At 42.2% G+C, this 27,509-nt stretch overlaps 1 protein-coding gene across 5 annotated transcripts in view; it reads left to right on the forward strand.

The window, feature by feature from the left end:
• Positions 1–27,509, forward strand: part of STXBP5L (syntaxin binding protein 5L) — a 389,375-nt gene that overhangs the window by 249,156 nt on the left and 112,710 nt on the right. For 4 of the 5 annotated variants that reach the window (XM_090057223.1, XM_090057239.1, XM_090057229.1 and 1 more), the window contains exons 15-19: positions 1,135–1,352; positions 8,971–9,143; positions 14,438–14,563; positions 18,673–18,824; positions 20,507–20,578. In XM_090057223.1, coding sequence (XP_089913349.1) covers positions 1,135–1,352; positions 8,971–9,143; positions 14,438–14,563; positions 18,673–18,824; positions 20,507–20,578 — 741 coding nt within the window. The remainder of the gene's footprint in view (positions 1–1,134; positions 1,353–8,970; positions 9,144–14,437; positions 14,564–18,672; positions 18,825–20,506; positions 20,579–27,509) is intronic. The other variant, XM_090057213.1, reaches the window with a different exon arrangement.

The raw sequence follows: 27,509 nt of genomic DNA on the forward strand, positions 1-27,509 counted from the left end.
CCTCGCCCACCTCCAAGCACATGTGTAGTCAGCCATAAATACCAGTGCTACGGAAATGCCAAATAAGTTTAAAATACTGCTGAATAAGAGTGGCCATGTTTTGCTGTCTCTCTACACAGGCAAAACTGACCAGAACAATAGTGAAAAACTCATTGAGTCTTCCTCAGCCCCACTCTGCAACGTGTGCACTGCTTTAAAAGTCCTACTTTTGACCTCAGCATTGAAAACAGCAGTATCCAAAAAAGAAATTTTTACGAAACATAAAATACACCTCTCTTTCAGGACTAAACAGTCATATTTCTCTGTTTACTTGCACCAGTGTTAATCTAGAGGAACCCCATTGAATGTAATGGAGTTCCACTGATATAAACTTGGTATGAGGAGAGAAACAGGTCCTCATATTTCTCCCCATCCCAAAACAAAGCCTACTGGAGATGTTTCAGTCACGTGTGAATAGTAGTGTTTTTCCCTGTAGTCTACATTAATGCAGAAAGTTTTGTAATGGTTCATAATATGGTTGGTTATGTTGTAAAGTCTTTGGGTCTAGGGCTGCAACCAGCACAATTGGGTCCCAATCCTGATTGTAACCTCTGAACACTATTATAAATAATACACTGTTGTTATTCCATATTTGGGATGTTAACAGTATCTTATAACCCTCATGCTACTCAGGACATCAGAATTACCTATTTTTCTGCTTGAAGTGTCATGGGATCTTTAATTTGTAATAAGATAGCAGCTACAGGCAGATAAAAGAGATCTAAGTTTAATATCTTATTAGGAAGATGGCACTGACAGTGTTGCAAGCAGTTCTGCATCTGTTCGGTATTGACTGCCAAAGGAGCACTGAGTCAGAGCTTAAGTCTAAATGTGAGCTTAAGTCTAAATGTGAAACTCATGCTTTCTAACTTTCTGGCCCAGAAAGAGAATGCTAACAAATGACCTATTTGTAAATGTCAAATTCAGGAATTCTGGCATATAAACCTTAGCAATGCTGTTCATATTATCTTGTTCTGTTGAACTTTTATAACATTTCATAGCAAGTCACATCTAAAAGACCACCAGCTAAGAAATCTAGTACCTAGGTTTGTTTAATGTTAAACAATATTTTAGATGTGTTTTAATATTTTGCAGTAACTCTACAGATGTTGTACAAGTTAAAAACCTCAAAGGTGTTTGAAAAGCAGAAATTAGGAGAAGGAAAATCCACGGCTGAGATTGTAGAAGAAGACCCTTATGCCGTTCAGATGATGTACTGGTGTCCTGAAAGCCGGATATTCTGTGTGGCAGGAGTCTCTGCATATGTTATTATTTACAGATTCAGCAAACATGAAGTTAATACTGAAATAGCAGTAAGTCCTTCAGAATTTTACTCAAATATTGATAACAACTGGAAAGAATAAATAATTTAGGCCATAATTTCCAAGGTGGAGTGCTTCAGGTGCACCTGCTAAAGTCATATGTATGTATCGGAATAAAGTTTCCATTAAGTTGTCCAAATATAAATTCTGCAACGTTATAGTTCAGCCATCTTGGGTGAATTCCTGGTTCTATTGAAATCAGTGGCAAGGCTATAATTGATTTCACTGGAACTGAGTTCCATTCTTTTGGTGTAGCAACAAAATATTATACTGGATCAAGGCTTGATTTGTTTTTGAGCTATTGGGTTAGTCTCTGTTTTAGTTGTGTGCTCTGAAAATGCCTGTTGCTTTACGTGCCTTTATCATTACGAGATAGGTAGCAAATGATTTTCGCAATGAAAAATAGAACAGAAAATTCTCAACATAGCATGTCACAGCATAATGTGTAAAATAGTTTGTCTGTGTACTTTTTGATAGTCAGCATTCATTTTTCACTTGCATGATAATTTTTACCACTTTTTTCAGACAAGTTTGGACTAGGTTTTAGCATGTTCACAGAATCTGTAAACAATTAAAGCATCCCTTACCACATCTCTTTGAGTTGAACCCCTTTCTGGTGTTAGGATCCAGCCAGTTACCCTTTTGGAATTGATTCACATGATTCTCCCACTCTCAGGCCAGGCCTTGAACTGCAGTTCCCTGCTACTAACCATGGTTATTTCAGCAAGTCTGAAATAACTCTTAGGTTCCCTTCCCCACAAAAGCTGCGACTAGTACCTAATATAGTAGCAAAACAGCCTTCATAATGCAAAGTATTATTTATTCAGAACTATAGCACTTAAGACAAAATAGATATTAAAATACTGTGCCTTTGCATACACATGCCTATTTCTTCTGGCTGCGGGTGTGTGGATCTGGACAGACCTCATCTTCTTCTGATTCCTTCCACAAAGCTTTTCTGTCTGTCTGCTCTCCCAGACAGCACCTGAAAGTTGGTCTTCCACTGCTCCTGAGATGCCTTTGTCAGCATACAGAGTACTGACAGGTATGCAGCTTCCTGCCGTAACTGATGGCACTTCATAGGAAGCGCCATGAGTTACAGCAATCCCCCCCAGCCCAACAGACATTCTCTATTGGGTCTGGGAGAGTGGAGGATTCAGCTTCACTTTGGAGCCAACTGCATGTCTTCAGCCTCTCCCCTAGCCCCGCTTCTCCTCCCACAGCTCCAGTGTTGTCTTCAGGATGGAAGAGTGGGAAGAAAGGAGAGGGACCTCCATCTGGGATTTGCTGAGCCTATGCTAGAGGGGAGTGTGTGGATTGGAGCCCCCCCACCTTGGGGGGAGGGGGAGCTCCAATCCACCCATTCTCCCCCCTCCAACATGGGCTGGTTAAAATCCAGACAGAGCTCTCTTCCCCATCCCATCCTGAAGACATCGGCAGCGAAGGCTGGGCTGCAGCAGCCCAGCCCTGCTCCCAGCATATGCTGACAGAAGCTAATGAAGTTGCTTTGCTTTGAAGCACCTTCATCTGAACATGTTCATTTGTTGCGCACGATCATGCACTTTTAAAGCACATCGTATTCATGCACTTTTGTCAGGGAACAGCTGTAGACCACTTTCAGGAGGCTAAGCATGTGACAAAGCATCACTTCTGTCAGCACCCACAGTGTCCTTTTGATCTCTAGGCTTTCAGCCCTGCAAATCAGCCATGTCACTTTGACTTAAACATGGAGATATGCCATTGCCTTGCAGTTGCTCCCCAGTGTTTGCTGGAACATTTGTTTATCTATAGCTATTGTGTTACCTGTTAGGTTTTTCCACAAGCACCGATTTAAGCTAAATCAGTACTTTCACATAAGAAAGTTTTATAACCCATTGTACTGTAACTTCACCTCAGTGATCAAGCCACATGCGATGTTCAGAAAACTATTATATCTCAATATTTTATATAATTTTATAGCAGTTCTACATTTTCCACAATTGTTACCTACCTTTTATCTTCCTTATTTTTCTAACTTTGTTTTTCAGCCAAATTGCCACTAAAAATGGGATTTTGTTGAAGTAAAAATTTTTGTTTTTTTGTTTTTTTTTGTTTTGATTTTTTGTTTTGATTTTTGTTGAACTATTCTATTTCTCAAATTTTAACTCCAGTATAGAAATGTTTACATAAATAGTTGTTCTGTGAAGTGTTTCACCATGGTCAGTGAAGTCTCCTGAATTTGCATATTCCCATCTCCATCTTCTCTCTGCAGCCTCTCCTCTGTTTGGATTCACTTGCTGTATATCATTCTGGTTTATACCCCTGAACAGTGACTTCTCTGCAAAAAAGGAGTAGGTGGCCAAGTTGTGATGCAGACACGTATCCAGGTTTCATGTGCCTTTTGGCATCTGGATCTATTTTTTCCTGTCCCAGGATGATAAATTTGTTAGGCTCACCTTCTCTTAGTGAGTACACAGAGGATGATCCGTGAATGTCACCTGTGTGACACCACAGGAAACTTTGAAGGCAAGGAGCCTGAGGTACTTCATGTTCTATTGAAAGCATCAGTCCTTCCCTAGTATGGCTCCCTAAGCCAAGGTTTAGAGAAGAACTACAGGGAAGAGTCTGTCTGTCTTTGGAAGTACAGAGGAAGGTCCAATGACCTTCATCATAGAATAAATGAAAAATAGGTCTAGAGGAGGATTATCTAGTCCCATGCCCTGAAAAAGGCAGGATCACTTCTGTCCAAATCATCCCTGACAGATGTATGTATTCAGCACTTGAAAAGTTCCAGTATAGGAGGTTACACAACCTGTCTGCGTAATCTTACTCAGTGCTTAACTGCTCTCAGTTAGAAATTTCTTCCTAATATCCAATCTAAATCTCCCTTGTTTCAATTAAGTCCATTATGTCTTATCCTGCCCCTGTTGACTCACGTAACACCACCCTTTTTATAACAATCAGTTTATCATTTGACAATTGGTATCAAACTCCTCACTCAATCTTTCCTTCCCTCAAATGATGGAACTCTAAAACAAACCCCAAGCAGCTGATGCATGTTCAAAATGCCCACATGCAAATCATGAAGACAGGCACTGGACTGTAGCCCCTTCAGAGGTCTCCCCAGGAGATGGACCAAAACTGAGAGGAGTCACAGAAGCGCTATGGAATTCAGAGCTGTAGGATCAGCTTAGGTTTTTCTTTTATCCTTAAGTGGAAACTAAGCCAACCACATTCATCTGGATAGTGCCACAAGTGTCACTTAGGGTCTTTGTACACTGATATTTAGGCTTAACCATGAGATTGTCCTCAACAAGCCCAAGTGAGATGATCTCTTCTTTCCCTTGTATACGTTGTGTTTCTTCTTTTGGTGTGTTTTGTATCAAGTTTCTTCAAATAAATTGAACAGTTTTACTCTCACAAATTTTCACCTCCCTTAGAAGTATCAGAGGCCAATTTAAAAATGTCATCAGGCTGCAGCTTCTGGGTCTCTGCTTGTAGGCAAAGATGACAAATGGATTGACTTCATAAGGATAAGGTGCATTTTTTAGGCATGCCACAGCAGAGAATCACCAATGGTGGTGTAACTAGGGTAGGATGACTAGGGCAGCCACCCTGGGCACTGACTTGAGGGTGGGGTTACAAAATAAATGGCTTCTACAGGTAGCCACGTGTTTGCAATTGCAGTCATACTGGCAGTGAAACAGCATCCTGAAGTTGCTGCTGCCCCTGTGCCCTGGGTGCCCAGCTGTGTGGCTGCATACCAATCACCAAGCAGAGGTGGCAAAGTTTGACTTCCTTGTATGGGACAAAAGTTATTAAGCTGATGTTACTGCCTCATTCTGTCCAGCTCTTGCATGAATTGAACATGCCCTTGGGACAGCTTAAGAGGTCATATACTACTAACAGATCTGTAACTGCTACAGATGTCATCAATAAATCTTCCTGGCAGAATAATTCCAGTTTACAACAGGAGGTTCTGACTGTCATAGGCAGTGTTGTTTTACAGGGCCTGATTTGGTAGCAAAAGGCAGATGCCATCTTGAAAAAGGGGGAAGTCTGAATTGTTTTTATCTTGAGGAACCTTCAGGGGGGACTAGGGTGGTGCAGGTGCTTAGGTCATGGGTGACAGCTTAGCGATCACAAGTCCAAGGCCAAAGTAGAAGAACTCACAGCACAGCCTGTCAGATTCCAACAAATCTGTGAATTCTACTAAATACTTGTCACAAGGACACAGGTAAGGAAGGCAACTTCAGTTGTGAGGAAATCTATTATCTTTAAGTTCCAGGGGCAAAACCTGCTGACCCGCAGCAGGCAAGAAGGCTACTTTGAGATACTCACTTCTCCTATTTAGATTCAGCCTTGTCTTATTTAGATTCAGTCTTGTCTTATTGGTCAGCCTGCATGTTACATGAAGTTCTAGAGGGCAAAACTGGTAAGATAATCAAGAACCTCTCATCAGTCTATATTATTAGTTATATTATCACTATTTCCACAACATCCACGCGATCACGATTTGGGTACTTCCATACTTATGTAAAAAGGCATATGGAGGAGGTCCTTCACTAATGCAAGGGGTTCTTTTGTTATTTTTTGTACCCATAAAAGAGAATCTGTATCCCATAATGCGTCTGTGGTGATTGAACAAACATATTAAGAAGCTTAAACAGCATGCAGCAACATTGGCTTGTAGTACTTTGCAGTCATATCTTGACCCCCCTCTCTCCTTGGTGATGCTTCTGGTTTTGAGCCAGATAGATCCTGGCAAATACTTTGTGCTACCTTTTGGTTTCTTTCTGTCACCAGAAATCCTTCCTAACTGTTTGGCTGATGTTGGCTAACCTGCCATGTGGCCTAAAGGAGATCACCTAATAGTTCTGTGCCCTTGTCTTCCATCCCAATCTTTTGCTGGACTTAAAAGTTTACACTGCAAATTCCTTAGGGCAAGGACTCTGCCTTCCTATCTCTTTGTACAGTGCTTAGCTCAGGGGGCCCCTAATCCAACTGGATCTTCTGGGTACAACTGTAGTACAAATGAGAATATGTTCTCTTTCCTCTGGGTTGAGGTCAACCCAGCTAGTAGGGATACCATTCCATTGCTTCCTGGATTGTTCTCTGCATCAGCTTTCTTTGAAGATGCTATTCATCATAGCTGTAATTTCAGATCCTTCTTACAGTATGCACTGCATCCCTAACCCAAATTCTTATCAAAAGAGGGACCCTAACTTCCCTCTCAAGCTGAACATTAGCCAGTCTTCATTTTTCCTCTTTCCTTGTTCACATTCAGGGAGTCCAGCTTTTACACAGCAGTTGGAAAAGTGTCTTATATATTCATTGTCTAAATAGGACCAGACTGGTGCGCAAGACTCACAGATGTATGTGGAAGCAAGACCAGGAAGGAGGCTATCCCAGGACAAGTGAATTAGATGATGTATGTTTAACTGCTGGAGTCAGATAGATGTCTGCCCTCTTGTGCAACCTAAGGCATATTTGTCTGGGTCTAACCACAGCTTCCACAAGTCTCCGTGACTGAAATTCACAGGTCCTATTAGAGCTGTGTGAACATCCTTGTGCAGCTTCACTCCTTAAAGTTTTAGTTTGCTGTGCCCTTAGTCATTTAAGGCACATTACACTGCCAAATTTCCTACGGCACCTGGAATTAATGCACAATACGCCACTGAGACATGCAAACACTGACACCGTTAAAGTAGTGCAAAAGCATTTAGCCCGCTTTAAAGTTTCGTGTACACATGTGTCTCATTCCGTCTACACAGCCTTAGTTTCTAAATCTCGGTCTTTGATTCTAGATCTGTTGGCCAATTCAGGAGAGCAGTCCTGGAGTCACTGTTCACTTGGGGTGGCATTCTGTTTCCTTCCTGGCCATCCAGATGTTTAGATTTGGTCATCTGCTTTCCATCTAAATGCCAAAAATGCCACTTGCCTGCAGGTGGGAATTCTGTTCCTGGGCATGAAAACTTGCATGCATATGTTATTATCTATGCCTTCTTAGGCAGTGGCCCCTGGCCCTGATCTCAGCCCTTCTTGGGCATTGGGCCCCTGGGCCTGTGTATTAGCACATTAAGTCCAGTTCCAAGCAGGGCTCAAAGCAGTTGCACACCCTTCAAGCGCCACTGGGACCTCCACCTCCCATTACTAATCCCAAACCTGGTCCACCAGTTAAATATAACAAAAGATAAAGCCCTCTGGCTGTAACATAGTCTCTCCCCACACTGGGTTTCAACATAAACAAGCTCCTTGGCTGAACCAACACACTGCCCCCCATACTGGGTCCTATTTCTCTGCAAGTTGTAGGTATCTTGCTTGCAGATCTCAGAGCCTCTCAAGTCAGCTAGGCAGTCCCCTTCAGCCTTCCTACTCAGGAGCTCTTTCAGCCTACATAGCCAGACTGACTGACTGGGCTCAGGCACTGGCTTTATGTGCCCCCTAAGTCCAGCCCCATCCAGTCATGTGTTCCCCTTCTGTGCCTGAGGGCCAGTCTGTTTTCCCTGTTAGGGCTTGGCTCAGCTGACTGCAGCTCTGGGCTTCTGAGGCTTCAGGGCTTCTCCTGCCCTGTTTACAGCTTACTGCTCTGTGACTGTCTTCTTGGGAAGGTTACTCCTTCCCACCCCAGGGCAGCCACTATCCATGTAGCTACAGCCCTGTCTGTTTGCCTGTTAGTTGGCAGCTGGTTTGCAAGCAGTTAGCCTGTGTATTAGCTACCAGCCTCCCCAAGGCCAGCTTAGTCTACTGCATCTCCTTCTTAAAGTAATAGGAGCCTGTTAACTCCCTATTACACTCTCCATCACAAAGATCTAATTTGGACAGTTCCCAAAGGAGGTGAGGCACATATGACCATAGTAACTGAGATTCTCAGAATGATTGCTCCTGTGAATTCACATTCCTTGCCCAACTTCCCTTCTCTTTTGGGGTCTTGGGCTAGTTTTCCTAAATTAGAGAAAAGAGTTAAAGGATGGTTGGGGCCACATCCTCTGACATCCCCAGAGAACATGGAGCAAGAAAACTGTTTGGACGTTGCTTAGTAAAACCACTGAAGAGCCCATGCGAGGAATATGGTTCTCCAGTGAATGTGGAATCATAACGATTTGTTATCTCAGATAACAAATCCATGGGGAAGGAAGATCACCAGTTAACATGATCTGTTCTACGTGTTGGCTGAAATCTAGGTGGAGAGTACAGTACTGGCAGTGAGAAGGTGGAGGTGTAGATGAGCCTTTGCACATAATTTAGTTAAGTTGCTTAGAAAAATAATATTAGACTAGTTACAGTAACTGCTGAGGATACTAACTGATATTTTTAAGTACTGGCTGGATTGTTGTATGATGTAGTGTGAATGCTAGATTTCCTCTTCATCAGAAGTGGTGGCAATCTCTATTTCATAGAAACATACACTTTTGGTATTTCTCTACCCTCTCTGGGATATGTGGAAAACTTAGCTGCTGGTGCTGATGTTTGGTAAAAAAAAAAGTAATAATCTTTGCTAACAGAAAATGGCAACAAAAATGTATTTTTTTAGTTGTTGAAACAGAATTATTGATAGTCATTTAAAAGCAGTGAAGTCTGGGGTAGATTGTTTTATTAAATTATAACTTAGATTTTTATTTACTTTAAGTCATTAGAGGTGCGGCTTCAGTATGAAGTAGAAGATATCATTACTCCTGAACCAGAAATAATTCCTCCGTTTCCAGATGCCTCATCCCAGCTTCCTTCCTTAAAGAACCTTTCAGGCAGTACCAACACTGTTGCTTGTGAAGGAACAATGAAGGACAGTATCCCATGCCTTAGGTAAGACTGTGTGCTTGTTTAAAGACTTATTCTTCCACAGGGCCTGGTACTCACTCAAATAGATTAATTTAAACAAATTCATTAATTACCAAGAAAAGGAGATAAACATTCTGTTAATAACATTCAAGATAATACTGAGCTGGGCTACGTAACAAACATGCGTGAGGACAGAGAAATCTTTAATTGGTTAGAAATGTGTCCAGAAAATACCAAATTAGATTCAGTCTGGAGATTCAGTAAATCAGGGGGTAAAGATCTGAAAATAAAGATTAAAGGAAGAAACTTGATAAGCAGTTATACAAAAGGAAATTTAATTTTGATGGTGGTTTATAAATCTGACCGGGACTTGGGATATGAAGTGGCAGCAAAAGTGCCTACAATTTTCAGCTGAATACAAGTAGGTCAACATGGGTGAGCCTTTAGGTTATACTGCTGACCCTTGAGCAACTGAGGCCACATATAAGTGTTATGTTTCTGCTGGGGAAATCACCATTCTCTTGGTAGAAATTGCTAGTGTACAGAAGTTCATTCATTTTTTACCAAAGGAAACATTCCCCCTCTGGGAAGAAGCTCTTCCAGATTAACATCTAAAAGATCTCCCTTGCAGAAGAGTTTCTCTCACTAGAGTGAATGCCTAGATACCTTTGCTTAGTTCTGCAGGAGAAGTCAAGCAGCAACTTCCCCAGACTAGAGAGACTCTGGGGAGACTCCTGATCTTGGAGGAGTTGAGCTGTTGCTGCCACCACAACCTGAGACTGGGGACACCCTGATCTGCAGAAGATGTAGGCAGTATTGCCCTGCTGTTCCCTCCCCTTGCAGAGACTGGGGGGAGAGGTACAGGGCAGCCACCTGCTGATCCCTGCTTCTTCCCCAGGGTCTGGGGAATGAGTGAGGCAGTATTGCTTCATAGCTCCTTCTCGTCCCTCTGGTCTGGAAGAGGAGGGAGCTATGGGGCAATGTCCCCTACACTTCTCCAGACCAGGGTGTGGGAAATTTTTCCCTGCCATTCCCTACCCCCTTGAACGGGAGGAGTGGAGCAGCCAGGCTTAATGCCTGTACCGCTCTTTCCCCCAGAAAGATTTGTAGCAACGGACATTTCTCAGAAATTTCCACTGCCAGAAATTAACACCTGTTTCATTAATATAAATGTTTTTATGTTTATATTAATGAGACGGGTGTGACCTTCATACAACTCTCATGTCCAAAACTACAGGTACAAATTTTCCCCACTTTGATCAAAAGGTACAGATATGTAAAACAACATGTATATTAATGAAACCATATTAAATGCATACAGGTAATGAAATACAATTGTATTGTGTAAAAAATCAGGTTTTAAGTAATATTTAGAAGCAAATGAAATGGAGTTTATATATGCTTCAGCACCGTTTGTAGTAAATTAATATGTTCTGACTAATAACCCTAGTAAATTCTAGTTTTGAATTATTTCAGAACTCATCGTTCCTTACAAGATTTTGTAAACTGTAATTTAACAGCAATTATAGTTCATTGCTGAGATCCATGTTTATTTTAATTTAGTGCATTTGTAATTATTTTCATCTAATTATTATTAAATATTTTAAATGACTCATTTGTTTCAAACTCAGTTTAAATGATCATTGATTAATTTTTCCAGTAACTCTCTTTTGTGCTCCTGAAAATAGCATTTTGGAGCTTAGAAACAACATCAAATTACCATAACAATCAGCTGTGTTGTTTATACATAAATAGCAGTGTTCACTTTGTTGCCCAATTCATAATGATACATCCTTATTCAATAAAGCAATGAGAGTATATATCATTTTTAAGCACCTGATTAAACCCACTGACATCAGTGGATTTAATAGAACAACAACAAAACAAAACACAAAAAAAGGGAAAAAAAATAGCCCTACCCTAGTGCCAATAATGTCAAAGAGAGTTTTATTATTTACTTCAATGGGGCTAAAGTTTTACCCTGAGTTATATTTTATCTATGTTTCAAATGTCTCTAATTCCTTTCCATGATCATAACAAGTATTTTAAAGGTGTTTAGATACTAAAAAAAAACCCGACTGACTTCACTCTGTGAATGAAAGCTTGAACCATTCTACAGAAGTAGAGAAGTGATGAAAATATCCCATATTCCAAGCTCTGGTTCTCTGCTTTCTTTCAGGGTCATATTCTCAAGATCTTTCTGGCTTCCTGTCTTACAGCATATAGCATACAAATAACTTGTATTCCTTGTATTTGAAACCAAAAAAACCTTGTTGTTCATAGGATCTAGCTCTATTCAGGTCTAGTCATATTGCTAGCCTTTAGCTGGAGTTTCCATTATATATAGCTATTATCTTTACACAGATACACTTAATTGGTCCTTCCACTGAGCCTGAAAGAATTTGGTACACCTATGTTTTATCAAGGTCTGTAATTTTATTTGAATCAAAGATCTGGGAGGGGAGGAGAGGGAAGGGGAGTCAGGTGTCCCAGAAGAGTGGTTGCTCCTTAAGGAGATGATCCTCCAAGCCCGAAGGGAGGTAATCCCAACACAGATCAAAGGAAGCAGGAGGGCGCAAAAGCCCCCGTGGCTCACCAAAAGCATCCGGGAATGTCTTCTAGCTAAAAGGGAGGCGTACACCCAATGGAAGGGAGGGGCCATCACCAGGGAGGACTATACTGCGGTTGCTTGGGGCTGCAGGGGGGCGCTCAGAAAGGCCAAGGCAGAGATGGGACTGGGACTAGCTTCCCGGATCAAGGACAACAAGAAGTCTTTTTTTAAATACATAGGGGGCAAAAAAAAGGTACCAGGTAACGTGGGGCCCCTGCAAGACACACTAGGAAATCTGGTCGTCACACCAGATGACAAAGCTAACCTATTTAATGACTTCTTTGCCTCCATTTTCCTGAGCAGGGACCGGATCAGCCCCCCCACCGGTCCCCCTCAGGCCCCAGGGGAGGCGTACCCAGGCCAAGGGTGAGTGAGGATCTAGTCAGGAAACTTCTGGAGGGACTGGATGTATTCAAATCAGTTGGTCCAGACGATCTCCACCCCAGAGTGCTGAGGGAATTAGCTGAGGTCATTGCGGGACCCATGGCATGGCTGTACGAGCACTCGTGGTGCTCTGGTGTGGTACCAGAGGACTGGAAAAGGGCCAGTGTGGTTCCCATCTTCAAAAAGGAGAGGAAGGAGGACCCAGGAAACTATAGGCCAGTCATTCTTACCTCGATCCTGGGTAAGCTTTTTGAGAGAATTATTCTGGCACATGTCCACAAGGGGCCAGCAGGAGAGATTATGCTTAGGGGCAACCAACATGGGTTCGTTAGCGGCAGGTCCTGTCAGACCAACCTGGTGGCCTTCTACAACCAGGTCACCAAATCCTTAGATGCAGGGGGAGCAGTGGACATAGTCTTCCTGGACTTTCGGAAGGCCTTCGACACTGTCTCTCACCCCATTCTCATTAAAGAAGAACCGGCACCATACCTACAGGCTGGGGAACTCCCTTCTTGTCAGTACAGAGGTGGAAAAGGATCTTGGGGTCATCATTGACTCCAAGATGAACGTGGGCCGGCAGTGTGGGGATGCAGTCAGGAAGGCCAACCATACCTTGTCATGCATCCACAGATGCATCTTGAGCAGGTCCAAGGAGGTGATCATCCCCCTCTATGCGACACTGGTCAGGCCGCAGTTGGAGTACTGTGTCCAGTTCTGGGCAATGCACTTGAGGAGAGATGTGGACAACATGGAGAGGGTCCAGAGGAGGGCTGGATCCCTAGGGGTGGAAACAAATAGGAGCAAATAGACATTGCTATCCTTTATGAAGTTGTATTAGTTCTGTAGTGGGAAAGTATGAGCCACCCCAGGCAGCTTGTACCTTCCCATTTGCCCCACTTATACAGAGGCATCCCAGGGAATTTGGGGTACCTCTCCACAAGTGGGGAAGTATAGGAAGTGTAGGTTCCCCACTCAGTCAGACCTGCCCCCTGCAATTGCAGGAGCGGGTCTGGCTGAGTGGGGAAAGTGAGGTTTTTCCCTGCACAACCAGACCCATGCTCTGTGATTGCAAGGGAGCAGTTCTGGATGAGCAGGGAAGGGCTTTTCCTCACTCGGCCAAACCCATGAGGGACAGGTCTGGCCAAGCAGGAAAATTGGGAAGATCACATCACCTGTTGTCCCACACCCCCAAGGACAGGACAAGGGGCAACACGTGCTTTGACCAGTGGAGCAAGCAGATCACCTCTGCTGCAGCACAGCTGATCTGCTTCATTCGGCAATGACTGTTTCTACCGTAATGAGACAAAATCCCATCAGGCTGGAATGGGACTGGTGGAATGGAATTCTGAGGGTTTTTTCCTTATGGTCTTCTATTGACTGTGGAAGATCCACATTTCTAGGCCAAATTCATGTTTGCAAATGAAGTTGTCACAAAAAAATGAATCTCAGTAAAATTGTTTCACTTCCAGAACTACATTGTCTTTATAGTCATTTTCAGAGAAGAAATGTATATTAAGACTTTTTTTCATATAAAAGGAGTAGTTTATTATGACCAATGCTTGTACTGTACTTACACCTTCTCCAGCACCACCCATTTAGACTTGTGTTTTGTAGGATGAACCTTATTGGGTTTTCTCTGAGTGTTTATATTAACTGTGTTTTTATGATGCTGTGCAGCACTCTATGTGCTCTGGAAGACATTAGCATGTTTTAAGCATCAAATTTATACTATAGTATTAGTAGTAGTAGTAATGGTGGTGATGTTAGTAGTAGTAGTAGTAGTATTGCATTCTAAGATGCCTATTTGCCCCCTTCTATTGCTGTATTACTTCACAGTGTTTAGTAAGCTCTGTGCGAAGTGGCTAGTATTCACTTCAGATTTGGATTTGGCCGATTCAGGGGACAGCGATTCGATTCAGTGATTCAAATCACTGTCCTGATTTGATTTGGCCAAATCTGATTTGGAGATTCGGCTGCTGCAGGATGCGTAACTCGAACAGCCTCCTGCTTCAGGATCCTGCTTTGCAGGTCACTGCACCTGCCCTGGCAAACCATAAAGAAAGAACGCTTAACCACACCAAACTACATAGGCAGCCATGCAGGAATCCGTTCAGTCTTTGAGACTGGATCTGGGATTGGGTAACTGTTCTAAAAGGATTAAAAGGGTTAAGGAATAGATTTTCTTGAGATGGAGGGACAAATGGAGTCTATGAACTGCTTATGAGCATTAGGATTCCAGATACCTCAGTGTGTTTCATGGTTTCTGTCATCATGGGCTGCTTTGTTTATTTTGTTTCTACTTTGTTTCCCTTTTTCTTCTTAGTGTTAAGACTCGACCCGTACGGATGCCTCCTGGGTATCAAGCAGACCTTGTCATTCAGTTGGTGTGGGTGGATGGTGAGCCTCCACAACAGATCACCAGTCTGGCCGTAAGCTCTGCTTATGGATTGTAAGTAACTAAAGATTGCATTGTACTGATTTATCCTTTACTCAATCATGCCATATACATTTCAGGTATACTACAGAGTTGCCTGCCCCACATAGAGTCCACATGAAAAACAAGATTCCTGAACCTGGATCTTAAGGGAAAAGACTGCTAGGATAACTAACTCACATATGGAAAAAGGTTTTGCAAGTTTGATTGTGGTGGAGAAGATATTACTACAAAGTCAGAGCATTGACAGGCATTTCAAAGAGCTTCAGGGGACCTGAGAGCCCACCTCTCCCTCACTTTCAGTTGAAGTTGGTCACTTGGCTGGCTGAGGCCCTTTTGAAAATTTCAGCCATGTCTCGTGTATTAATATAAATTCATTTCTTTGTCTTGAAACACTAAGTAATTCTCTATTCATGGAATCCAGACCGTCCTTTAATTATGCCTTGCCACAGTGCATTTGTCACAGAACCAAGGTGAACAGCACTTCTCGCCTCCTGGAGTTGCAAAGTGCATACTTTTGTAGGTCTCCGGCTTTGAGCCATTACCAAGCTGTGCCGAATCATGGAATTCTCCAGCTGTTAAACAGGACTCTAGTTTGCAGTTCTCCCTTGGGGGCTAACTATTATTCCTTCAGTAGGTCTAACATAAGTCACATACCTATAGTTGTAGTTCTTTTGCTTCTCCAGGAGCAGTGACAGTGGTAAGTAGTGACCAAACAGCCTCTTCTAAATAAAGTATTATTTATTAAATGAAAGCATTTCAGAGGAAAAAACCTTAAAACAATAAAATAGGGTATACATATGGCAAGCTTGTCCCTAAGCTTATTCTCCCCCGATTCTGGGAAAGACCTCCATCTATATATTTTTTCCCCATTAGTGCCCATATCCCTCAGTAGCTGCTGAAAGTTTTCAGCTCCTCCAGATCTGTAGCAGGCTTTTTAACTCTTTAATGATCTTTTGATCTCTAGCCTCACAGCCTGGCAAAATGGCCATGTCATTTTGGCATAGTCTGAGACTGTTGCTATTTTATAATTGCTCTCAGTTTTGTATAAGGCTGCTTACAATATTTATACTTATTGTAAGGTTACATGTCGTGGGTTTGACCATGAACTGCATCTGCCTGGAGGGACTGGTGGCAACACGGTGGGGCTACTTGTGGCAGGAAAGCTTCTATAAAATACCACGATGTTGCAACCTCTGGAGTAAAGGAAGTATAGGGTGCCTCAGAACCGTAGCCCCCACTGCCTTGTGGGCATTCCTTCATGGGAGAAAAGTGAAGGGACGTCACCCAGACAGAAATGTGCCCATGCTGAGGCATTAGGCAGTCAGCAGCAGTTCTTATCTCTTGTTCTCTGGCAGAAGCTACAGTCATCAAGGCATTGACCATCTGGACTTGGTCTGGCCTTTGGATTCTGTCTCAATGGTCTAAGGGGTAGATACTAGATCTAGGGCAGCCTCTACTCCTCCATACTCTTACCTAGGTGTGTGTGTCAAAGGTGTGGGTATGATGGTCAGAGGATTCTGTACACGTAAATTCATCAGGCTAGACCTGACTAGACCTCTTACACATAACCATGATCCATAGGATTGATGTGTGCCTACACTTATCTATAATCATAGATTGACCAGAGTTGCAATGGTTAGCATGTATAGAATCTCCACCAATACTTGGTGCTGTAATTTTATCTTTTTGCTAAGTAGTTCTCTTGTTTGATTTGACATTGTTGCCTTTGATGGGGAATGAGTTGAAAGAATTTAAGTTTTGCCTGTGTGTAGTGGATTTTTACTTTCAGTGTCCAAATAAATCCTTTGATTTCCATAAGAAGAGATAGCAGATCTAAAGCAGATAGAAATACAAAGCTTGAAACAATAAAGCAGCTGAGACATTGTGAAATTCAATGTACTTTAATTCTGTTTACTCTGAGCTTTGTCAAGCTTGAAATTAGAAATATTTACACTTATTTTCATGCAATCAACATGAATCATCAAATTACTTGTTCATATTATAAAAGTAGAAAAAAAGAAAATGTGCCAAAATTATGCAGCTATGTTAGAAAATCTGTAAAGATATACAAAAACCATGAAATTCATTATAAATAGTGACCCACTGGGGACATTTCCTGAAAATTAATGACCAGATTGCGTGCACCTGGTTCTCAGCCCATCCAAATAGTGATTATTCAGAAAGGCTTATCAGGGTTAGTACTGCTTTTATGAAACATAGAAAATTAATTAAGAGCATAAGCCTTTATTCCTTATACCAAAAAAAAAATCTGTTTTAAGAAGTTAAATGTATTTTGCCATGAAAATTTCAGCTTTTTTACATGCTTTTTAAAAAAGTTAATAAGTGCAGTAACTGATGGGAAATAATAAATTTACCCTGAATCTTTTATTAAGCTTATGACTGTACATGTATTAGAGTCATTATTAATTTGCCTTGAAGTCTGTCAGTAGTAATCTTCTCCTCTAAATGCTTTTTTCTTTTTCAAAGCTTTACTATGCTTTTCTTCTTATAGTTAGAATTATAAAGCTGAAGAGCCTCACTCATTTTGTTAAGCCATTGTCAATCTAAATAATTTTTTTCTGCAGTTGCTTTTGACTGGGTGAAGTTCCCCAGGTCTGATTCTCTGCATAAGAGAGTGGATCGAGGTCTTTTGAAAAATTTGTGAGAGAAACCCATTTTCAGGTGCAAAGAAAGGGGAAAGATACTTTTGCCATTTTAAAAAGGTTTGTGACCTTTAGCTCACAAATGTGCCTTTCATGCTGTCCAATTATAATCTTTTATTTTTCCTACTTCCAAAGTTAAAAAAAAGTACATAGCTACACTGGTTTCTTTTGAACTACTCAATACATGTTTCTTATTACTAAATGATGCCCCCAAATTCTACTAGCACTACCCATGTGTAAGTAACTCGAGGCGAATTTTCTGTCTTCCCAAAATGCATATGAAACCTCAACTACCTAATATTTGAAGGGACTGATAAGTTGTAAAAGAGATCTAGAAGTAATAAGAACAACCAAATAAGAAATACCTGACTAAAGCTTAATTGGTCTCCTCAGACTAGTTAGAGGTCTCTTGCATTTTGTTGGAAAAAATGCTGTTAGTAACCAGACAAAGCTGATTAATCTGCATTCAGTGGTGCCTGACCTTTTTTCCCTGCAGGCTGGATGGGCTGCATCAGGTCTGTCTGCAAGCTGGATCCAGCTGGCATGGGCTAGATCCAGTGCACAGGGTGGGTGCAGCATGAGACCAATCCAGTGTGCAGGGTGATCCAGCCATGAGGCAGCAGCAGTCCACTGCTGTGCAGCAGGGCCTCAATCCAGCTGTGATCTGGTTGTGTGACAGAAGCAGCACTATGAATTTATTTTGTCTAGTCTTACTAGTGAGGGAAGGATGGGATGCGCGGGTACAGCATGAAGAGCGGAGTCAAAGGGTCTCCCCTAAAGCCAACCTACCCTGCAGGGCAGGAGAAGAAAGGGGGTGGAGTGCTTGTTTCATGGGAGACAGGAGCTAAGGTCCTCCCAGGTTAGACAGATGAAGAAGCAAAACAGCTAGGCCCATCTTCCCCTGCACCCAGAACAGGATCCAGAGCCTGGGTGCTCTTGCACAAGCTACAAAGCCCTACTCAAACTCCATACCCCAGGGGAGAGAGTATGAGGAGGTGAGTGACTGACCTCACAGACTGTAGCTGGGCTGAGACTTTGTAAATATTCTCAGGGTTTTGGTTTCATTACCTTGGTATCATTACTTTCTGTATTTGTTCATAGATTATATATACCCTATGATTTGTACACTTTAACTTGTCATTATTTGCCATGATTCTAATTATTACAACCATATTGGTGCACACGGCAATATTTGCATATTATGATAGCAATAAACTATGCAGCATGATTAAGGTAATCTGCATCTAATTTGTGTAATGTTAATGGCAGCATTTTGGGATGCAAGTTTGTTACAGTTCAGGTCTATAAAATAATGTATAAGCTTCAAGGTTTGAAGATAAGATCTTATGAGAAAATTATTTGCATAGTTCACAATAGTGGCTGTTTTAATTTTTTTTGTATGAATTCTATTGTACAAAACCCAAGTGTAATATCTGGGAGGAATGTTTCTTTTCTCAGAGTTGCATTTGGAAACTGCAATGGTTTGGCTGTTGTGGATTTTATGCAGAAGACAGTGTTGCTGAGCATGGGAACCATTGACTTGTACGGGTCAAGCGATCCATATCAGCGTCAGCCCCGTTCTCCGCGCAAAAGCAAGCAGTTCGCCGCAGGTAGGGAAAAAAAGCACAGTTGCTGTGAGTCTTACTCAGTCTTGGTTTTCTTGCCTGCAGCTTTTTGTAGTGCTTTTGAAATGCATGATAATCTGCCAGCCAATGGGATACATAGAATGGCAGAAAGAAATCTGATTGTTCCATAGGTACCAACACTTATGCAGAAACAAAACGTTACTTCATTACAAATGTAATGAAATTTGTCTGGGATGGAGGTCAGTAAGTAATCTCCCTAACTTATTCTCTGAGAAATTGTAAGGAAAAAAATAATTGGTTGTTTCTTTGCTAGCAAATTCATTATGTGCTCTATGACTATGCTGCCTTTTTTCCACTTGCCAAGTGCTTCAGACCAATAAGTAAGATCTGAATTTAAATCCTATATATAACCTCTACCAAACTAGTTGTATTTAAATAAATAGTTATGATTGAAGGACCAGGTAACAGAATTCTAGCTGGCATGTGCATTAGGTAGCAGAAACAGCTTAAATAGGAAGAGCTGTATTCATTCTTTTCCTCTGGAGATACTAACCAAATCTTATCAAATCCGTCTATGAAAATTTTGTTTGTTTAAGGTCAAGAAACACATGCTACAGCACTGTAGCCATAGTTATGCATTGCATAATGGAAATGGGCTTCCACCAATACAATTAGTTTTTTGTCTTGCATTTCTATAAATCCAAAAGTTCCATGTGGGTCAGAAAATTAGAAAAAATAGTATTTTATATATAAATTATGTGTGTATCTACAGGTATTTTATATTTACACAATTAGGTCTTATTGATAGGCAGTTGTTAAAGTTACATAAAGGAACAGTTTTACATGAGAACTGTAGTCTAGTCATGAATTTTGCACAGTTGAATTGTAGTGTATTAATAGCTCATGACAAGTAAACATTCAAAAACATGCTCTCTGCCTAACCACCCAATCGTGTTTTCATTGGAATCAGCAAACATTTTGCTAATAACCGCATTGGAAACAAGATTGAACGCTGAACAATTAAAGCTTAGAGAGAAAAACTTAAATCATTGGTTTCTATTTCTGTCCCTGAAGAATCACATTATTTCATTTTACAATTATTTAAACATATCAGACTTGATTCTCAGCTGTGACAAATGTAAAGATGGTGTAAACTTGGCACAGCGAAGCAGAGCAGAAGAGAAGGCAGTTTTAATTTTTCCCTCCCTTTACATGGCTTAGCCAGTCCCAAGCTTCTCTATGTTACTGAGGCTACAACCAAATACTGCAGAAATTACATAGGCAGGGGAAGATGAGTAATGCAGAGGAGACTGTACTAGCTTTTCACCACCTGAGGATTATCCATATTAGGGAGAACCTTGGCTACTCCTTTAGGGCAACATTCCAGATGTGCTGTACTGCTAGAATGGAGCCTATCTTTATAAATACCAAATGGAAAGAAGATGCCTTTTTTAGACCACTCTTAAAAATGATATACATGGATAAAACCTCAGCTGCTTTCTCACCATCCATCCCACATCCTTTACTTTTTTGGATTATTTATTTTCCTTGTTATATCTTCTGAACTGAAGGTAAACATCTGCTGAAATTTCTTCACCTTGGCTGTTCTAGATGCTGGTTATGATATCACTTCCTTTCACTTTAGACTGTTTTTTCTCTCTTTCCTCTGCCTGCTGCTGATGCTGGTGTACTGGCATGTTCCAAAGACAACTTTTGCATGCGTGGGCTGTCTAACTTTTATCCTGATTTAACGAAACGGATCCGTACTTCCTATCAGAGTAAGTCCTATAAAGGTTAGGCAAACAGCTTTATCATGATCAGAAATACGCCTGACTTAAACCCATATGTTTGTGCTCCGTAATGTGTTTCCTTAAACACATTCAGCATGCATGCAAATCTTTAAAATTTTATTTAAGAAGAAATGTAAATCATATGTAGTTTTGAAAATTCTATTATCTTTCTTTATTACACAAACATTTCAGGTCTGTTTTTTCTACCAGTGAAGTCAATGACAAAATCCCATTGACTTTCACGCTGCTTATCAGGCCTTGGAAGTGATTATTCAATAATATTAACGTCCTGATAATGATATCCATTGTTTTTGTGTTCATTTTCAACATGCATCTACTTATATGAAACATCCCTTGTTTTGAGACTCGTTACCTTAGTATCCTTGTAAATAAAGTGACTCTTCTACTCTCTTAGAAGGGCAGTGTGGTCTAAAGGAGTAAGCACTGGACTGGGAGCCAGGAATTCAGAAATTCTGCTCCTGCCTCTTAATGTGACTTTCTGTACGTCTGTGGACAACTCATCCTTCACTCTGATCTTTGGCTTCTCTGTTGCCAAATGAGAATGTACACTTACGTACATTCACATAGGGTTGTGAAGATCCATTCAGTCAATGTACATAACATGTGTTGAAGATATAAAGTATATAAAATATAGCTATTAATATCTGATATCAAGTATGCCAAGTATATAATATACTAAGTTCTACTTCATATTTTAAAAAAGTCTTTTAGCTGGCCTATTTATGTGGCACTCAACTGAACGGCTAAGAGTTAATTAGGTCCCTAGGATACCCCTTGCTCATCTTTTTTTAAACTAGTTTTTTGTGAATAACTGAACAAGCCAAGTACTCAGGGCTGGGTAAGGTAACAAAGGGGGATCATTTTTTGAATCTAAAGCAAGTCTTTGTGCACAAATCCATTATGATCCAGTACTGTGTTTACACTACAAGTTCTGTTTCTTTTCTCTAAGCTGATAGCTCTGTTCCTGCTCTCCATGCAAATTTCAGTTCATAGTATCAAACCAGGGTTTTTTGTACTGAAAGGAACTAAGACTATCACATTTTAAAAAAGTGAACCTGTCTTTAAAAGTACTAGGCCTGTTATAAAATTGGTAACTTGTTAAAGAAATCATATAGAATGTCTTAAACCATCATTTCCCAACTCCTGCTAATGTCACTTCAAGTCTGTAACTAAACACAGGCTGCTGCCACAGGTGTTTCAAGATAGGATTCATAGGAACTACAGCCAAATGAATAAATATGATCATCTACTCTGACTTCCTGTATACCCTGGATGTAAATGTTTTCCCAGATAAAAATGTACTGTCTTCTTTTCAACACCAGCACATAAATCCGAAAAGACCCCTCCCCTCTGAAGAACAATCCCCTGGAACCTATCAGCACTAAGTTACAAGAACCTGTTTCTTACATACAGGCTAGTACTTCGGTTACTCAGGCATCTGGCTGAAAGCTCCCTTCATCAGCTGCCTCCACTGTCCCTTTATAATGTCTTGTTTTTATTTATATTATTTAATATCTGTATTACGGTACATGCTATAAAAACAAAGGGCACTGACCTGAAAAAACAAACAACACCCTCCCCCCTCCCCCCTGCTTTACCAAAAGAAGCATCAGGTTAGTTCAGCCCGGCTCCCCAGTGTCTGTGTAGAGGTCATGCACTTCTGCGGGGCTTTTTGGTGCTCTTATCTAAAGCTAATTCAATCAGCTATTAGGTAAAAGTGCCAGAAAAGCCCTGCTGAAGCACCCGATCTATACAGATGTTAGGCCATTTGGGTCAAAGTAACACTGTGCCTCTTCTGGGCATGCACTGTGCTTGGTGTGGGAGCACGCCAAGCGTAAAGTAAAGCACCATTTTTTTTTTACATCTGTAAGCAATATAGTTAATAACAGTCAACCACTCAAAATTTCTTATTTCCTCAAAGACATGACTGGCAGATGAGACAAAGATGTTGGCAGGGCTTGGGTGGCAGAGACAGCACCACAAATAAATAGAATGTACAAATTCTCAGCCAGTCAGTAGTAGCAATACCAGGCCTCCACATGCCAAGCCATTCTCAGATTGTACTCTACCACGTACCTTACAAAAGAGATGGTTTTGAGGAGGATATGGTGAGAGATTTCCTCACTCATAAGTGGAGAGGAAAAGCACACTTTTAGTTGTTGGAGAAGCACAGACTGGATACGCTGAGGCTGCTGTTGGTTGACACTCTAGATGTACTGGCATTGTTAGCTGCCTCTGTATATATACATGAGTATAAAAATAAAAACACACATATTTACCACAGCTGTAGTGACATATAATTGCTAATAAAATATCAAAGAACTCACCAAGCTGCGAGAGAAAATCAGTCTCCTTCAGACCATCCAATTAGACAAATCACCAAGAAAATAAACAGACTTACAAAGTGTCATGAGAGTCAAAAAATTAAGATAATTTTGAAAGGTGTTTCAAAGGCAAAGACTTTTCAGACAGACAAGTCTAAGGACTCTAATCAAGAGTGTCCCAACCCTTAAGGTGGGAGCCACAGATCCAAGTTTTATAGGTCAATATAGCTCAAATACCAACACATGCACCTCCAGACAGATTAGAAGCCCAAGTAGTTACTGAGCTCAGGTGTGATATGCCTCATGAAAAAACAAAAACAAAACTGTGCAAGTAGACAACTCCATTTTGAACCAATTACAGTGTATTTCCAGGTTTGGAGCGTGCCCATGGGGTGGGTAGTAGGACTGTGTGAAGCTTCGGTGCCCATGGGAGTGGATAGTAGGGTTGTGTGAAGCTTTGGTAGCCGATTCAATTTGGAGGAGATTTGGCCTGATTCAGGAACCAAATCTCTGAATCCGAATAGAATTGGGAGACCAAGTAAAAGCTCCGAATTGATTCATATGCTTCAAAAAGCTTCCGGAAAAGATTCAGCTGATTTGGAGATTTGGCCATAGACTATAAACAGGCAGCTGATAGCAGCTGGTAAATCTGTTGGGGCTGGGGGAGGGAAGAAGTGTGAGGGAAGGAGGAATTGGGGCTGGGGCTGGGGCTGGGGCTGGGGCTGGGGCTGGGATAAGCTGCACAGCTAAAGTAGGGGGGCGGTACTTGGGGAGGACGATGGAGGGCACAAGATGTGGGCATGGCAGTGCTGGGAGTGGGGGCTCTGCCGTGCTGCCACTCACCCAGCTGGGACAGGCAGGGCAGGATGGGCGTGGCTGGCTCTGGGAAAAAGGGGGAAAGCAGCAGCAGGGCATAGCCCCCACTCCCAGCACTACCATGCCTGCATCCTGTACCCCCCCCAGCCCCGGCTAGCAAGTGGTGGCAGGGCACAGCCCCCACTCCCAGTGCTGATGTGGGCGTGGCAGCACTGGGAGCAGGGGCTATGCCCTACTGCCATCCAGAGCTATCTGTGCCCCCCCCACCCTGTGCCAGCAGGGCATAGCCCCCGCAGCACCTCCTGCTGGGGCAGAGGCAGGCACAGCTAGAGGAGCTGTGGGAGACCCCCCCAAGGCTGCCCTGTTTGGCCCTATCCCATGCCTGGCCCCAGACTCCCAGGACTTAAAAAAAAAAAAAAAAGCCCCACACTTACCAGCTCTGGTAGCAGCGATCAGGGCCTCTGGGCACTGGAGGGAGAGCCCTCTGTGCAGCATGGGGCAGTGGGGATCGCCCCACCCGCTGGCACCTGAGCAGCAGCTGCCTCATGGTGTGGGTGCATTGTGTCTCAGCAGGGCACCGCACACTGTCTGGGAGCTGGAACTGAGCACTGCTGGGCTCTGGCTGACACGTGGAGCTGCCCCAGCTCCCAGGTGAATTGAACTTAGGGCTGCGGGGAACATGGAGCTAGAGAATCAAACTGGGGGCTGGGGAAATGAACAGGGAGCTGGGGCATCGAACAGGGAGTTGGGGAATTGAACTGGTTCAATTCCCCAGCCGCTGGTTTGATTCACCTGGGAGGTGGGGGTGGCTCCATGTGTCAGCTGGAGCCCGGCAGCACTAATCCCCAGCAGCCCTAGCTCCCAGACAGAACACAGTGCCCTGCCAAGCTGCAATGCACCCACACCATGGGGCAACTGTTGCATGGGTACCAGGTCGAGGGGGTGACCCCTGGTGCCCTGCACTGCGTGGGGGGACTCTGACACCAGTACCCAGAGGCCCCAATCACTGCTTCTGCACCTGGTGAGTGCAGAGCTTTATATAAAAAAAGAAAAAGAAAAAAAAAGTGCCAGGAGGCTGAGGCCGAGTGAAGGATAGGGCCAGGCAGGGCAGCTGTGGGGGCTTATCCCTCAGCTCTGCTCCACCTGGGGAGAGGCAGGCACAGCTGCCTAGGTGTGCCTGCCTCTCCCCAGCCAATTCGAATCACCGAATCTTTCTGAATCACCACCGAATCTTCCAAAGCTGATTCGGCCAAGTCGATTCAGGACAGTGATCTGAATCTCCAAACTGAATCATTGTCCTCCAAATCGGCCGAATTCAAACCAAATACTTCCCTATTTGCACAGGCCTAGTGGGTAGGTAGGATGTTGTTAGGTCCATCTTAACTGGAGCATGCTTCTGCCATGCTGTAGATCAGAGGCAGGCAATTATTTTGGGTAGAGGGCCGCTTACTAAGTTTTGGCAAGCCATCGAGGGCTGCATGACAGGCAGCCGGGGCAGATAAGTCTTCATTTGCTAAATTTTTTAGGGGTCAGATAGAATGGCCAGATAGAATGACCTGGTGGGCCACATTTTGTCCACCCCGCTATAGATAAACTCTTACAAGTGAAAAAGGATCTGGGCCTTTTTTTTGTTTGTAGGCAAGTAATCACAGAGACATGACAAGAGGTGGTCAACAGTGAGAGAACATAGGTTTGGGGTCAGAAAATTATAAGTATAGCCTTGGTTCTCTCATTATCGATCCTCCATAAGTGCTGCAGTCTTTTCAAGATAGTCTTAATATTACCAGATTTAAAATAGACCTGAATGATCATAAAAGCAGAACATTGTTATGATGTATACACCTGTGCCCTACCCCCTTGTTGGTCTCAAGACTGTGTAACACTGTCAGCTAAATAGATAGGCTCACAGAGATCTCAGTTCAGGAAAAATGCAAGCAGCTGCTTAAGTCATATTGAATTAAAGTATTTAGTAGAGCTGTACAAAGCTTCGGTCCCTGATTCGATTTGGTGGAGATTCAGCCAAATTCAGCTGAATCTCTGAATCAGAATTGAATCAGGAGACCCTTTAATCTCTCCAAATTGAATCGGAACCCTCCGAATCTGAAGATTCGATGCTGATTCAGAGAATCAGCGATTCAGCCACAGAGACAGGTTTAAATGTTTTTTCTACATACCTCAAGGTAACAGGTAGCTTGTGAATGCTGAGATGCTGGGGTGGATGAAGCGTCCCACAGGAGCACAGGGAGTGGGGGGTCCCTAGCGTGCTTGGCAGTGGACCCAGAAGTGGACCGGAAGCATTTTTGGTCCACTCATGGGTCCACAGGGAGCATACAGGGGAATGTGGTTCAGCGACTGGTGCCTCCTGGGTTGGGGAGGGCACCCAGGGTCCCCCTGCAGCTGATCGCTGAGCTGGGGAGGTGCAGGGCGCCCCCCCTATGATCCTGTGCAACGCACCATCCGCCCCACCATCGCAGCATTCACGAGCCACGCCTCTTACCTCAAGGTATGTAGAAAAAAATTTATGTAGAAAGGTATATAGAAAAAACAGCCATTTCTGTGGCCAAACAGCTGATTCTCCAAATCAGCATCAAATCTTCAGATTCGGATTCAGCCGTATTGAATCGGGGACAGTGAACCGAATCAATTAGTCAAATCCTTGTCCCCGATTCAAGCCAAATCCGAATTGAATACAGCTCATTTCTCTGTTGAACAGGGAGTGCTTAAGCACACACATTAAGTTCTTCACTGCATTAGAAGCAATGTTTGTAACCCTCTTTGGATTTTTCAGGAAGATATGCGTGCATAACAGGCAATCTGACCTGAACTTCTACTGATCATCTATATCTCCAGAAATGTTCAGTCTGGGACAGCTAATTTAGTTTATAGCACAATTACACTGGGAGGAATAACTGTAACTGAGAGCTGGTTCTGTAATGCTTCCATAGATGGAGCAATAGGAAAAAAACCCACATGACAAGCTTCTGTAGACTTAAACTCTTAGGAACTGAAATCCAAACTACTTTTTAAAATATTACTATGTAACAAGATTATAATACTTAATTTTTTATTTCTAACAAATTATTACTTCAAAAAGCAATTTAAGAACATGTTAATATAGAAGTGCTTAAGTTTGACAGGATGAAATAAGTATTTGGTGATCGATATAGTAGTTTTTTACAACATCAAGAGGGTATTAGATACTGTATAATTAAATATAAATACGGATGCAAAATACAAACAGAAAGAAATAGGATCAAAACATCATTTTTAATCTGGTCTAAAAAACTCATCTTTGATTGATTTTTTTTTTTTATATCTGTTTCTATTTTTCTATATATAGCACAACAGTTTGAGTTAATTTTCCCCCTGGACATTTTGTCTCTGATATCATGAAGCTTCTTTGTGCTCATTAAAATCCTTTTCTAAGATTGATTTGGACTGCAGCATAAGAAAACCAGCTGTTATTTATCTGAGAGCTTTAGCTGTCTTTGTTATAAGCATTGCTACCAGGTTTCAGTACAGGTCTTAAGGTTGCCTTGTAAAATATATTTTCATAACTGTAATTTGTAGTGACACCTAGGCTAAGACCAGATACTGAAACTGAGAGCCAGGCACCTATCTCTCTTGTCCCCTCAGTGATCTCTCTGCTGATGCCCACTATGACTGATTGAATGCTGAGTGCACAGGAGCCACAGCTGGCTGAAAAAGAAGGGATTTAGACAGATATGGGCACAGAGGAAGACTGAGACCAGAAGCTG

Source organism: Crocodylus siamensis, chromosome 1 (assembly GCF_052110815.1).
Source record: "Crocodylus siamensis isolate JL-2025a chromosome 1, ASM5211081v1, whole genome shotgun sequence".
Lineage (NCBI taxonomy): Eukaryota > Metazoa > Chordata > Crocodylia > Crocodylidae > Crocodylus > Crocodylus siamensis.